This window comes from Stegostoma tigrinum, chromosome 30 (genome assembly GCF_030684315.1).
Source record: "Stegostoma tigrinum isolate sSteTig4 chromosome 30, sSteTig4.hap1, whole genome shotgun sequence".
NCBI lineage: Eukaryota > Metazoa > Chordata > Chondrichthyes > Orectolobiformes > Stegostomatidae > Stegostoma > Stegostoma tigrinum.
The window spans coordinates 19,172,110-19,187,749 of record NC_081383.1 but is presented as its reverse complement, the minus strand read 5'-3'; the positions used below and the strand labels follow the sequence as shown (position 1 = coordinate 19,187,749).

At 41.0% G+C, this 15,640-nt stretch overlaps 1 protein-coding gene across 2 annotated transcripts in view; it reads left to right on the top strand.

Annotated features, from left to right (window-relative positions):
* Positions 1-657: 657 nt before the first annotated feature.
* Positions 658-15,640, top strand: part of ap3d1 (adaptor related protein complex 3 subunit delta 1) — a 109,761-nt gene continuing 94,778 nt past the window's right edge. For both annotated transcript variants that reach the window (XM_048559805.2, XM_048559804.2), the window contains exon 1: positions 658-991. In XM_048559805.2, coding sequence (XP_048415762.1) covers positions 896-991 — 96 coding nt within the window. In that variant the 5' untranslated portion in view covers positions 658-895. The remainder of the gene's footprint in view (positions 992-15,640) is intronic.

The window sequence follows — 15,640 nt, the reverse complement described above, 5'->3', positions numbered from 1 at the left end:
CAACGGAGAGACTATAAACGGTCTTATGCAAGAAAGCAATCTTAGGAAACGAAGATTCTGAGTGGAAATATCAATAATTGTGAAGATGAGCCAACATCGCACAGCCCTATCAATGCTGGCCCACGGTCCTGCGGCACAAGACTGTACCCCTATCAACGCCCCGCCCCGCCCCCTCCGGTGCGGGCCCCGCCTACTCTAGTTGTGGTACCCTCCCACGGACGCCCGCTACCGCCCACTCAAGGTCCCAACTTCTGCGCCCAGCCCCACCGCATTCTACGCCCCACACTGGCCTCGCCCACTGCAAGGGCCCGCCCTGTTTCCCACTGCGCCCCGTCATGGGCGCCCGTCCCTAGGCCGCGCCCTCTCCCGATTAAATCTCCGCCCACGGCTGGACAGACCACACCCACCATCTGTCCCGCCTTCTCCTGCCAAAAGCCTCTCCCCCTCTTAGGACGCGAAGAGTTCGCCCTGTCAACGCCACAGGCCCCGCCCCCTCCACAGCGGGACCCCGCCTATGTCCCATCCCAGGCCCCGCCATCTCAAACAACAGTCCCCGCCCCCTGCCGGACCTGCCCCCTGATCTCTAGGCTCCACCCCCACACTCCGCCGCGCTCCTTCTTTTCTCCTCCCCTTTCCAGTCCCGCAGTTGGTCACCTGACTCTAGCTTAGCCGCGGCCATTTTCTGTTGCTATCTGTAACCTGTAAGTGGGGGACAGTGCAGAGGCAGTATAATTCATTGTTGTGGCTCCGCTGGTTTATTCTACATTCCCTTTCTACGGTTGTGTAGATTCGGGAGAGGAAATCTGGCATGTTTTCCAACATCGGTGGTCGGTGAAAGGGAGAAGGGTTTGTGTAGCTCTCAAGAAGATCCCGGAGAAAGCCGACCCGAAGGAACATGGCTCTGAAAATCGTGAAAGGCAGCATTGACCGAATGTTTGACAAGAATTTGCAGGACCTGGTACGTGGCATCCGGAACCACAAGGAAGACGAGGTGAGTTGGAGCTGTTTTGCAGCCACCGTCACATCGCTGTCACACGAGAATGAGGAGGATTAAGAAACACGGGGAAAGTAACTACAAACGAATGTATCCGAGGCCTAGCATTGATAACAACGGGACAAACCGATCTTTCCATTCTTCACTTCGGCCCGGCGCTCGGGATAGTTCATTTCAGTCTGGAAACTGGGCTGTGGGACGAGCAGCTGCTGTTGACAGGAGCTCCCAAGAATCGGCTCCTTTTTTTCTTCTAACCTGTTTTTGCCTGGCGTTTAATTTCCTTGCGAAAATGTAAATCTGTGTTAAAGCAAACGCCCAAAATAATTGTTTCCCTTGCCAGCCGTCCCCGTTTCTATCTCCCCTCCAACAGTAATACTTATTTTTTTTATGAAATTGACAGTTGAGGGTCCAACTGTGTTTTGGTCCAAAAGCTGATAGTTTTGCTGATGCTGACGTTTGGTAACCTGATCACCAAGGGACGTATGTGGCCAAGCTTCTGACTTGACTCACACCTTATTGCTTACCTAATTGTGCGCGAATATGTTTTACGTTTGTCAATACTTTACCTACATAAACGGAAAATGTGCACATATTGAAGTCCTGATGCGTTGTTGTTGTCTTGAATTTCTCAATACGGCATTTCATTTTGTTTTGACACGGTTGTTTAGTGTATAAAAGTGGTCATTCACTCCAACGTAGAGTTGTAAAACCTTTGGTGATGTCGTGGTAAACCTGTGGTATAATCCTTGTTTGATAATTTTGGTACTGTACCTTTTTGTGTTTCTTTAGCTAACAACTAAGTTAACCTTTTGAGACTGGAGATGACAATGCTTTTCAAAACAGATGTTTTAAACATAGTGGAAAGCTCGCTCTTCTAACAGGAATAGCTTTACTCAAGTTAAATTAACTAGGTTGAGTGCAACCAATATTGTGCTCCCCCTACGATGACAGAATTTGTCCTGTGTACTAGGATCAGCTATTTTGTTTTAAAATAGTGAATGAAAACGAATGTTTGAAGTTTTGTGCCACTTGACACATATATACAGATTTTATCAGATGTTGATTAGTTCACATCCATTCATAATTATGTTGAAAATTTTAAACACTTGCTATTCATTAAGAAATACTAGTTAGATCACAGATTTAAAGAGCCAATTCCTCATAAGTTTCACTTCGTCTTTTGTAGGTGACTGTGCAACTTGAGGGAGAGGGGGTAGGATATGTTCAATGACAAGCATTGTGTTGGGGTGAGACAGGCTTGCTGGACCAACCCCAGTCCAGCATTGGAGCGCTTAAAAATCGAGGGTGGCACTGCAATACTGTTCTGAAGGACATTGTTAGATATGGCATCATGCGCATGAAAGGCCATCTGACTACTTGAATGAACATAAACATTTTAGCACCAATTCACTGAATGTCAGGGTGTAAATTCTGGTGCTCAAGTGAATGATTACCCCTTGATCAACATCTCAGAAACATCTGGTCACTGACATATTGGCTGTGAGAGCTTGATTTGTGCAAATTGGTTTTGTGCATTTCCAACACTTAAAATACTTAATTCACTGTATCATTCTTGGAGTAGTTGTGAAAGGTGCAACAATGCAAACTTTGTAGATTTGAAGAAAAGTTTTTTTGTTAATTTTTGTTAAGGGTACAGTCATCAGGTTACATTTCTTTGCGGCAGTATGAAAGTTTTAATGTGGGAGTTGGAGTTTTGTGAATGTAATCAGGTTGTGAAAAAAGCTTTATGCGTGCCAAACTGATATGATTTGTTGGGGAGTGGAAGAGAGACGGAATGCAGTTTTGGGCTTTTTTTTGGAACTACTGATTTGTTAGTTCTTAAGCAGAAGAATCATTTGGGAACAGTAAAACACCAATCGTGTAGGTCAAGGTACCTTAATTTTGTTAGGAGAATGAGGATAGCCAAATTAATATTGTCAAAAGTAATTTGACATGTAAACTTCAGCTATAACATGATTAAAATTGGTTTATATTTTGAGCGGTTGTATTCCTTTCAGTGACTGCACAATCCCAAAAACTGTGAAATCATCTATAGTCGGTGTTTCCAACTGCACTTTTTGATTCTGTGTCCTGATTCCTTTACTTCAAGTTAAACTTTTAAATTATAATATTTAGCATGTTTGCTTCATTCGATTAACATATGCTGCAAGCATTGGGACATGTATTTAAACTTTATTTAGGTTTCTGAAGTTCCGCCCATGCGTGGTCTCTATGCACCAGAGGAAATTACAAATAATAGCAAAAGTTAATATCCATGGAATTCATTTTAGTAATATAGCAAAACACAGACTCCAATTGTGCCAAACTGCTCTGGTGAAGTTGTGTGGTTGCACGCTTCTTTTCATTCTGCATACTGCTAGCCAACATTATTCAGTTCTTAAGTAGGGAGTGTGTAATTGCATCATCTGACATTGGTGATATTGGAAATTGTTTAAATTCAATTTACGTGGCTGAAGCTAGTGCACAAATCTTGTTTCTTGACATTGTAGGGCTGCAGTTTTGCTTCAGTTCTGTTGATGCAAAAGTGCTAATGGCAAATGGGTGAGTCAAATCACCATAAGCATTTTAAATCTAAGTTGTATAATCCTTTCCAATAGCTGGCTTTGTGACCTCTGTGCTGCATGCTAGTTGCAGCAATCTTCAACTGTCCATAAGACCATAAGACATAGGAGTGGAAGTAAGGCCATTCAACCCATCAAGTCCACTCTGCCATTTAAATCATGGCTGATGGGCATTTCAGCTCCACTTCCCTGCATTCTCCCCGTAGCCCTTGATTCCTTCTGAGATCAAGAATTTGTCGATCTTTGCCTTGAAGGCATCCAATGTCCTGGCCTCCACTGCACTCCATGGCCATGAATTCCGCAAGCCCACCACACTCTCTGGCTGAAGAAATGTCATCTCATTTCAGTTTTAAATTTACCCCTTCTAACTTTAAGGCTGAGCCCACGGGCACTGTCATTGAAGAGCAGGCCTTCAGTGTTTCATGGAAATGATTAAACTGGTCACTTCTGTTTTAGAAACCTGCGTTGCTGAGTGATCTGAATCTGTCCCACTTGAGAAAGATATCTAAATGTTGAATGGTGAACTTCAAAGCTGAAGTTGGAGAACTTCTATTACAAAATCTTCCTTTTGGATTTTTTTTGGAATAATCATGAAAACAACCTTGGGAGCTGAAGTTCTTCATGATCGAGGTTTCGTAGGAATTCTGCTTAAAAAGATCTGTTCCGACCGTGTGATTTGCAGTTTTGACATGGAAGACAAAGAAATGGTTGTCTTTTAAAATGATGTATTGTACTTATGCCTAAACTAGGAAAGATTTTCATAAATGTGATGATTTGATGAATTCAGAATTCAAGTTTCACTTACTAAGGCAAATCCTATGTCCTTGTCTGCTGAATTTCCATATTGGTCATAATTTGAGCAGTTAATCTGTACCGTTTTATGTATGAAGTCTTTGGTTTCATTTTATGATCCCACCTGATGGTGATACTACTCAAGTCAGATCCGAGAATGAAGCCTGGCTTCATAGATCATACAGTTATTGTTGCAGTTGGTGAGCATGGTTGTTAGTCACCAGGACCTCGACTTACTGGACAGCTGGATAACAGTGCCAAAGAATGCCAACAGGGAGGGTTCAATTCTGACTCTGGCTGAGGTTATCATGAAAGACTCTGCTTCCCAACCTCTCCCCTCGCCTATGGTGTGGTGACCCCCGGGTTAAACCACCAGTAGTTGTCTCTGGAATGAGAGAACAGTCCTATGTTAGGCGAGACTATGGCAAATGTACCTTTTACCTTCTTGTCACTGAAATGTATTCACACAAGGCTGCTGGTGGCCTCGAGCAACAGTGTGTTTATTACAAACAAAGAATAAGATAAGCCTTAACACAAATGTTAAAATGAACTTAATTGGACTGCTGAAGTATATTTTTTAAAGATTCCTTTGTGCTGGTTAGAACCTCACTCAATTCCAATCGCCTAAATGTCAGTCTGGAAAACACTTCTGTGGTGATTGGTTCTGCTGAATGAAATTAAACAGATCAATTAAGTTCTCCTGCTAGGAGAAAATTTATTTTCTACATGAACCCTGGGTTCATGTGAATTGAGCCTTTAAGCCTTTCAGAAGTCAAAACTAATAGCTACTCAGCATTTGGTAGCCTTCATACATTTATTCTATCTGACATAAACACTGCAGCATAAACATGTGTAAATCAATTAACGTTTGGAAGGAATAAACCAGGCATTTGACTGCAGTCATAGATATAATGTATTTTGGTTACTGTCTACATTACTTTCTTACCTTTTGAAAACAAAATGTTCACACTGGCCAAAAATGAATTTGCCTGAATTTTAAATCTAAATCCCAAAAATAAGAATAATATGCACATTTATGACAGTTGACAAGGAATGTAGGGTCTGTTGTAGGGACTGTCTTTTTTTGTGCTGATGGCCATTTATGATTTTGCAATGTAACTCCAAACCAGTTTATGTTTGTGTTTTGGTCCAGAATGATTGACTTTTGCGAAGCATCTTTCTGGGGCTCATTCCCAGTTAATTGGGGAAGTATAAGTCTAAGAAATACTGGTCAGTTTGCTTTGCAATTCAGCCCTTTGAGCATGTCACTGTCAGTTTGTGAAATAAGTAACTTAATTTAACTTCGACGTATTACTTAGAAACGTTTTTTTTGTAGTAATGGCATGTTTTATTGGCGTAGACATCAAAGTATTGATGTTTAGAATAGGAATTGTTCATAGCAATTGTTCATTCTCTTATTTTCAAGTTAAACAATGTCTCCAAGGCTAAGTATATGTTTATTGCTAAGGGGGAACATGTAGCAATTTCAATGCATTATATTTATAAATATGGCAGTGTTTTCCTCTGGGAAATATTGCATTCAGAGTATCTGAACAAATCTTAGATTCAAATCAAATCGGTGCAGAGACATGATAGAATGTTCTTAGGTGGTGTTCATTTTTAATTTAAATTGCAAACCTGAAGGAGAGACACTTTGGTTGCTAGTTCTCTTGATAAAAATCAATGAAAGCATTTGAAGAAATGGGGAAGCTTGACTTTTCTACAGATATCTATGTGGAGGTGAAAAGATCCTATTTTTATGTAGGGGAAATAATTCATTAACTTTGTGGCACTGATCAGAAACAAAAAGCATTTTTGCTTGGTGCACTATCAATTGGAAGTTTGTCAATGTTGTATATGTGATCAGAAGCTTCTAGAGAAGCATGTATAACCAGATACGCTAAATTCCAGAAGTGAATTTCCATGAGATGACTCATTCTTCTGACAGCATAAAAATAGCAAGTGCTTTTTACAGATATTGATTGACAGTGATATTAATATCTGAATTTGTGCATATTTTTCTTAAGGTGCCATAACAGGTTGGGATTGATGAAAAATACTTAACCTTTCTTTGAAAATTGAAACTTCCCTGCAAACTTGGAATATTGGGTCTTTACAGAATAGCAGAGGAATAGCATTGCTTTGTCATGTTTTAAATTTTTGTTTAAATATTTGTTTTTGCTGGTAGAAACTGCTTAATCTGCTTCAGTTTTTTGACGGTTTAGCTCGCTGCCTTAACTTGCCCTATCACAGCAAAGATTAGTGTTGTGCCTTGTCACTTTCATGGTCTATTTTTCTCAGCCTTGATGTTGCATGCCATTGCCTTGTTCCTGCAATTGAAAACCTACTAAACATTACTGGACATGTTTGTTTAGGGCTAAAACATGTCCAATAAAGACAAACTAGTAAAGCGAGTGGACAAATTTTTAATCTCATGTGTTTATTTCTAAACATTTGTCGCATTGATGTCCTTCCACTTACGATTGTGAAAAGGTTATTGCAAATTGTTGTGAATTCTCAGCTGCATGCTATGTTGCTGTTATTCAAACATGAAATCTTCTCAGATTTGTATTGAAATTTTGATTTTGATTGGGCTGTTTGGTTCAACTGATCAGTGACAGCATTTGTCTTCCAGTTGAGCAATCGGTTTTAATATCTCCTGTTGAAAACTTTAGTTGTAGGATTAAGCTTATATGCAGTTTTCATCTTTGGTGAAATTAAACTTAAATATGATGCATTTTATACTTTAAGTTTCCAATTTCTTTTCAAACAATGTTTTTGGAATTTTTTTAACTAGTGGTGGCCCCAAGATATTTTTCAATAAAGCTGCTGGAATGTCGGTTGCATTTTTTGGACTTCAGTATGCAATAAGAGCATAGTAAATATCACACCAAACTCCTGCAGGGCAAATGACTAAGACTCGGGGAAATGAAATATTTGGACTACAGAGTACGCAAGATGTTTTGCTTGAGAGTGAGAGGAATGTCATACATCTGATTTAAACTGTGAAGTCTCTAAAATGTGCACATGCATTAGAAATATGAACTGATGGATAAAGAAAAATGTTTCATTCTTCAGCCTCAATTGGATAGCTCCACAGCCAGAAGCTATCACTCAAAATTACAGGGGCACAGGTTGTCTGAGCTTTCCAGATATTTTGATAATTGTAACTCAAAAAAAAGTCACTTTGTTCACTGGTTCATCATTCACAATGATGAGCTCTGGTTCATTTCTGCAACTCAGTATTCAAAAATTAATTGCAGCAGGGTTGGTTTTTTTTACATCAAATGTAACTTGAGCAGTCTACCTATGCAGAAGTAATTCAACTATATTTCTAGTGGCATTCAGCTCACAGTAGATTTCTCTTAAAATGTAGTTAGTGGAACTTGAGTGAACTTAGCCACTCCTGATTTGTAGTTCTAATTAAGTTATTTTAGTATTAATTGCTGATACTGTATGAGAGTAATCCCTCACAGATGACCTGTTGAATGCGGATAGTTTAAGAAAACTTCTCAGAATTCCAATGCAAGCATAGGATCCTTCCATTGCAATGCTAAATTTTTGGATTGAGGGAAAAAGATTAAGTACGCTGGAACTAAATGTTTGTTAGATAATGAGCCAAAAATGACAAGTTACTATTGTGCATTGTCATAGTAAAACCTAAAGTAATGACTGGACATATAAACGATATCCATTAACAAACTTGACATGAACTTCCTGGCCTATCAGTGTGTGGGCCTATTTGTGCATTGTGTGAGTATATTTAAATGATGTTAATAAATCAGTTATTGCGTAGGACAGAATTATGATAGCAAAACAAACAAGACTGATATAATTTTTCACTGTGTATTTATTCTGGTAGACATCATGGTGATAGGTTTTACTTGTTTCCCATGATAAATTCAAGGGAGTTTCTGAAGTTGAGTCAGTTTTAGTTTGGTGAGGGATAATTCTGGAATGTATGTGATTACTCAATATGAATACAGCCCACACTTTTAAAATAATGAATATTGAAATTAGTTTTGAGAAGGTTATGAGCTAGCTGCAACTTAGAATTCAAAAAGAAACTTTACCTTTTTGACATCTCATTTAAATACTAACTTTAAAGGAAATGGTTTGATCAGATTATTTAATGAACAAGTAGGCATGTCCTGATTTCTCAGAACTGAATTCCTTTCAGATTTTTGGCTGTTTATACGTCTCCATGTTTCTTTGGGGCTGGGGGAGAAGTGATCAGATTATCAAATCCACTGAAAAAACTATGACCTGATCTAATACATATCTGCTTTCACATCAGCACACCGCACGCTCTCGCGCGTGCGTGCTCTTGCCTTTATCACCTTCCATATCCGGCTGTTCCAAACCTGTAAAACTGTATGCCTTATCCTGGAGCTTCCATGAGCTTCATTGTCGGTTTCCAATCTCCTGAAAGTTGAAATGATAAAATTTCTCACCCACGTTGCCCCTACTTCCACTGTGCCTTTATGAGCAACCTATCAGTTGCCTCGAATTTTAAGATTCAACACTTCGGCCACCACCTTCCTGGAAACGTAAAACAAAACTGTATGCTGTAGATCTGAAACAAAAACAAATTACTGGAAAAAACTGTGCCAAGCCTGGCAGTATCAGTAGAGAGAGCAGGGTTGATGTTTCAGCTCCGGTGACCCTACTTCAGGCTACTAAACCTGAAACACACACTCTGCTTTCTCTCCACGGATGCTGCCGGGCTGGAGATTTTTTTCAGCAACTTTTGTTGTTGTTGTTCCTTGATACCTACTTCAGCTAAGCCTTCAGCCTTGCTTTCTGTTATGCCTTTTGGCCTCGCGACGGTTTCATTTTATGACCACACTTAAAAATCTTGGATTGCTTTTCTTTATAGATAATTGCAATATAAACATTGATTTTTAAATTTACTCAAAGATAATTCAGGATGGATGCTGCTGTTGTCATGGACTTCCCCTCTGTTGTTTGGTTGGAATGGTATTTTTAATGTGCTGAAATCCATTTTGAGCAATAGTGAAGGAGACTTTCTTCAGCTACTGAGTAAATACCCAAACAATCAGGATTACAGTTTTTATTTTAAATTTTCAAACCTCTTAGTAAAATCCATTTTATTAACTTGTTTTAGAAATGTTTTACCAAAGAATCCTTTTTTCTACAGTAAATTCATGCTGTGCTAATCCAGTCACTAAAACTGGCAACAAAATATAGAAATTGGAATTCCCTCCAAAGAACGTAAGTTTATTGGGAGCCCATTTAAAAATGATAGAGATTAGAGGTTACTTTTGTGGTTAAAAGCAGATAGATACCAATCTCATTGGGCTTCACAAATGAGTCAGCCTTGTTGTGCGGTTGACAACATGCAATGCGTAAGAAGTCTGTGTGAAATTTAAGACCAGTGTTAAATTGCAGTGTGAACCTGACAAAGATTTGAAGGCAAAATCTTGTCTAAGATCTTCTGAGATTTTGTTAAATGGTGTTGAACAAAGTGTGGTATATCAGTGTTGGGCAATGGCCTATTCAGGATTTTACAGAGTACAGCAGGATTCTTAGTGGAAAATATGAAAACCTGGAACAGCGTAGTGTGGAGCTGGAGGAGCTCTGCAAGCCAGACAGCATCAGAGGAGCAGGAAAGTTGATGTTTTGGGTCCGGTCTCTTTTTCAGAAATGGGAGAGGGTGAAGGGAAGCATCAGTAGTTTTTACCATCTCGGTGTAGTCAGTAATTTTCTTTGATTGAAGTTTGCCCTGAGAAGCAGATATATTTGAGAGCCTTGTACATGTATTTCAAGGCAACAAGTTCTGACTTTTTTTTATTTTTGCCTTTGAAAATTTGCCAGATCTTAAAAATAAATCAGTATATAAAACCTAAAAACTACATTGACTCAGGAAATCGTGATCCGAGATAATGGGAACTGCAGATGCTGGAGAATCCAAGATAACAAAGTGTGGAGCTGGATGAACACAGCAGGTCAAGCAGCATCTTAGGAGCACAAAAGCTGACATTTCGGGCCTAGACCTTTCACCAGAAAAGGGGGATAGGGAGAGGATTCTGAAATAAATAGGGAGAGGCAGACTGAAGATAGAGGAGAAGATAGGTGCAGAGGAGAGTATGGGTGGGGAGGTAGGGAGGGGTAGGTCAGTCCAGGGAGGACAGACAGGTCAAGGAGGCGGGATGAGGTTCGTAGGTAGGAAATGGAGGTGCGGCTTGAAGTGGGAGGAGGGGATAAGCGAGAGGAAGAACAGGTTAGGCAGGTGGGGACAAGCTGGGCTGGTTTTGAGATGCAGTGGGGGAGGGGAGATTTTGGAGCTGGTGAAATCCACGTTGCTGCTATTGGGCTGCAGGGATGAGTTACTGTTTCTGCACCCTACGGGTGGCATCATTATGGCACTGCAGGAGGCCCAGAATGGACATGTCGTCTAAGGAATGGGAGGAGGAGTTGCAATTGTTTGCGACTGGGAGGTGCAATTGTTTTATTGTGAACCGAGCGAAGGTGTTCGGCAAAGCAGTCCCCAAGCCACGGTCGAGGGCGTTCTCGACCACTGGAGGGGTGGGGGCGGGGGGAGGAGAACGAGGACGTCTGGGATGAGCGGGAGTGAAATGCCTAATCCTGGGAGCAGATGTGCGGGAGGCGAAGGAAATGGAAATAGGGGATGGAATTTTTGTAGGAAGTTGGGTGGGAGGAGATGTATTCCAGGTAGCTGTGGGAGTTGGTGGGCTTGAAATGGACATCAGTTGATAGGTGGTTGCCTGGGATGGTGACACAGGGATCCAGGGAGGTTAAGGGATATGTTGGAGATGGCCCACTTGAACTTGAGGTTGGGGTGGAAGGTGTTGGTGAAATGGATGAACTGTTAGAGCTCCTCTTGGGAGCACGAGGCGGCGCTGATACAATCATCAATGTAACGGATGAAGACCTGGGGTTTTGGGCCACTGTAGGTGCGGAAGAGGGACTGTTCCACATAACCTACAAAGAGGCAGGCATAGCTTGGGCCCATGCAGCTACCCATGTCCACCCCCTTAGTCTGTAGGAAGTGGGATCTCCTCTGCACCTATCTTCTCCTCTGTGTATCTTCAGTCCACCTCCCGCTCTCCCTTTTTTGTTTCAGAATCCTCTCCCCATCCCCCTTTTCTGATGAAGGGTCTAGGCCCGAAACGTCAGCTTTTGTGCCACTAAGATGCTGCTGTGTTCATCCAGCCCCACACTTTATCATTGACGAAGGAAATTATTTCTTGTCCTGAAGCTTTGAAAGAAAGATAAGTATCAGAATAATATGTTTAGAGGAAATCTAATGGCCGCATTGGAGGAAATTCGATTTTTTTTTTGTTGGCAGTGCAGTTTTTCTTTGGCTCGAGTGTGGCAGTAGTTGGTTGTTTTGTTATTAAGTGAATAGTCATCTTGAATTTTCCTTTTTCAGGTAAAGGGCTAATTAATTCATTTTCAATGTTGACAGGTGAGACAAATTTTTGTCTTTCCTTGGCACCTTTTTAAATTGTTTTTCTTAGCTTTTTAAAATTCAGTTGTGCAATGTTGATATTGCTGGCTCAGCCAGCATTTATTGCCTATCTCTTATTACCCAGAGGGCAATTAAGAGTCAGCTACAGTGTTGTGGGTCTGGAGTCACATGTCGTTCAGACCAGGTAAGGACAGCAATTTCTAAGGCTTTAGGTAGATTTGCAGCTTGGATTGTGGATGTTGTGGTTGGCTGGCTCCCTGAGCTGTTGCGTTGTTCTGCAGATGTTTCATTACCCTGCTGGGTAATAGCATCAGTGCAGCATCTGATGAAGCGCTGTTGTGCTTTCCTGCCTGTTGTTTATGCTCTGGTGTCCGTTAAGCTGGGCTACCTCATTCCAGTATGTATTTTGCAGTGGAGTGTATAGGGGATCTAGATAGTGTTTACTGATGGTTTTCTTAATGGACCACCAGGTAGCCTGGAATTCCCTTGCTTGTGTCTGCTTCGTTTCGACCAAGATCCTGGTGTTGTCCCACTTGAACTGATGGTTTTCCTTATCCATGTGGATGGAAATGAGTGAGTATTGGTCGAGTCTGTGTTGCCACTTGATGTTCGTGTACCCTTGTGGTTAATTTCCTTCCTTTCTGTCCAATGTAATATTTGTCGCAGTCGCTGCAGGGAATCTTGTATATGGCATTGGCCCTGTCCATCGTGGATCTTTGGTTCAGGCTGGCAGTTGTGTAGGGTTGATGTGGGTTTGTGTGCAACTCTGCCTAGTAGTCATAGGAGTCTTGTGGTTAGTTCAGATGTGTTCTTGATATAAGGTAGCGTGATGTGTGTGTTGGGGGTGTGCAGTATTTTCCTGGTGTTTGTGTAATAGGCATCTTCTGAGCGAGTTTTTTGGGTATCCTTTGTGATTTGAATACTTGGAAGAGGTACTCTTTGGGATAGTTCTGTGCTGCTGCAGTGTATTGTTGCCTGTTTAAATAATGTTCTTGTGCAACTTTGTGCATTAGGGTGGTTGCTATTGAAATTCAGTACTTGGTCAGTGTGTGTGGCTTTCCTATGCACCTTTGTTAGGAATTCCCCATTGATCCTGCGTTCCGTCATGATGTCCAGGAATGGGAGCTGTTTGTTCTTTTCTTCTTCCCTGGTGAAACTGATCTGAGTGAGGGTGGTGTTTATTAGTTTGTTTGCCTCCTCTAGTTTGGTCTGTTTAATAATGATGAAGGTTTCATTCACATAGCGTATCCATCATTTTGGTTGGATTAGCGGAAGGGCCATGTTTTCAAGTCTCTGCACTGTCGCTTCGGCTATTAGTCCGGAGATAGGTGATCCCATGGGTGTCCTGTTGATCCGTTCATACATTTAAATATTAAAGGTGAATTGGGTTGTGAGGCATAGGTCCAGTAGCTTCAGTTTCCTTCACTGAAGGGCATGAGTGAACTGGGTGGGTTTTTCAGATAATGAACAATGGTGGTCATTAGACTATAATTCCACCATCTGCCAGAATATTCTCTAGGTCTCTGGATTAATACTGCAGCAATTTAATGTTGCCACACCATCATTACCTCCTCATTTGGAAAGCACATCTATCCATTTTCAAAGTTCTGTATGAAAACACTTAAGTGACTGCATGATGACCTACTCAGAATTAGGCTCCTACCATTTGGGAATGTTCAGGGTGAACTTAGATCCTTAAATGCTATGGCACATTGCTGCTCTGTTATATTGGCCTCGGTTTCTTCAAATTGTACAGTATCAGCACATTTAGTTTCTAAAGTAGAAAATGAGTGGAAAAACCTCCACAAAATCACTTCAGTATGAGTGAGTGGATTTGTTTAAAAGGGACTGAGATGGATCCTTTGACCTGGAGAAGGGAAAAAACTGAAGATTAGTCAAGAAGAACAAGTTTTGTTTTGAATTAGATGGAGAGGAAATTTATGATTTTCAAGTTATGTTGAACAAAAGAATTTACATTTCAGAACTGTATTTTTAGAGAAAAGGAAATCAAATGTTTTCACAAGTCAAAATAAAGTTGTTTTAATTGATACAAACGTGTTGGAATTCTTTACCCTTAACATCTGTCTGTGGTTTTAATAGGCTGGAATTGTAAACTAAATCAATTAACTATCTTCTAATAACTTTGAAGAAATTACTCAAGCATACATAGGGCCCTGAAATCAAATCACATTTACTTGCTTAGCCTACTTCAAAAATTCTCAAGATAAATTTGCTTTGTTTAATTTTTCATTGGTCTGCTTCTTAAAAGTTGAACTTGAAGAAAGCCACACTATGGAATTTCCTTGCTTAGGTAGCTTTTTAATATGAAGTGAAAATAAGAACAAGGGTAAGATTGAGAGTCCTTGGAAGACTGGAGCTCTCTTTTTAGATTTACGTTTTAAGTAGATTATTTTGTGCTTGTCAACACCCAGCAGCAGTGTTAGTGCACGCAATAAAAAGATATTTCTTATCTGAAATATTAGATCAGAAAATCCATTTGGAAATGTTAAATTGTTGGCTTAAATTTCAGAAGTGAAAAAGGGTCCTGACCCAAAACATCAGCTTTCCTGCTTCTCAGATGTTGCCTGGCCTGCTGTGCTCCTCCTGCTCCACTGTGTTATCTCAGATGTGCCTTAAGATTGGAACAGTTAGCTTTACTGCTGAACAACAAAAATTCGAACACAGCATCCACTTGTTATTGTGCTATCACACAAAAGTGTGAAGTTCTGTAACACTATGAATAGATTAAGTCATGTTCTTTTATTATCAAATATTTGGTGATTGAGAGTGGTTAATTATATTGCCCTTGTTTGAATTAGCACAAATGTCTGAAATCTGACCTGTCTTTCATGTGGTACGACGTCAAGGGCTGTTCACACAATGCCTCTGAATTTCTCAAGGTTTGAAGTGCCATGGTTACGCAATGGAGGCTGACACGTGAGCTTTTTTGTTGCCTTTGCTCATGCTAATGTTACTATCGTATCATGTTCCTTTGGTGAGATTTTAAGTAAAATTGAAGCCTAATGCCGAAATTTTGGCTTTCTGTTTAAACATCCACCAGGATAAATATTTCCAACATCCAAAAAGCAAGAGGGGGGGAATTAAATATAAGATAACCAAGTGTGGAGCTGGATGAACACAGCAGGCCAAGCAGCATTTCAGGACCACAAAAGCTGATGTTTTGGGCCTAGACCCTTCTTCAGAGAGGGGGATGGGGAGTGGGTTCTGAAATAAATAGGGAGAGGGGGAGGCAAACCGAAGATGGAGAGGAGAGTATAGGTCGGGAGGTAGGGAGGGGATAGGCCAGTCCAGGGACGACGGACAGGTCAAGGAGGTGGGATGAGGTTAGTAGGTAGGAAATGGAGATGTGGTTTGAGGTGGGAGGAGGGGATAGCTGAGAGGAAGAACAGGTTAGGGAGGCGGGGACGAGCTGGGCTGGTTTTGGGATGCAGTGGGGGAAGGGGAGATTTTGAAGCTTGTGAAGTCCACATTGATACCATTGGGCTGCAGGGTTCCCAAGCGGAATATGAGTTGCTGTTCCTGCAACCTTCGGGTAGCATCATTGTGGCACTGCAGGAGGCCCATGATGGATATGTCATCTGAGGAATGGGAGGGGGAGTTAAAATGGTTCACGACTGGGAGGTGCAATTGTTTATTGCGAACCGAGCGGAGGTGTTCTGCAAAGCGGTCCCCAAGGGGGAAATTAAATTTTTATTTTGCTTAACTGGCTTGAGCAGGAGCAACCAACAATGGGTCAGAGTTCTTGTAGGATTTTGGTAGCTGTGTTTTTGTTAGCGTATACTTGGTGAGCTGTTC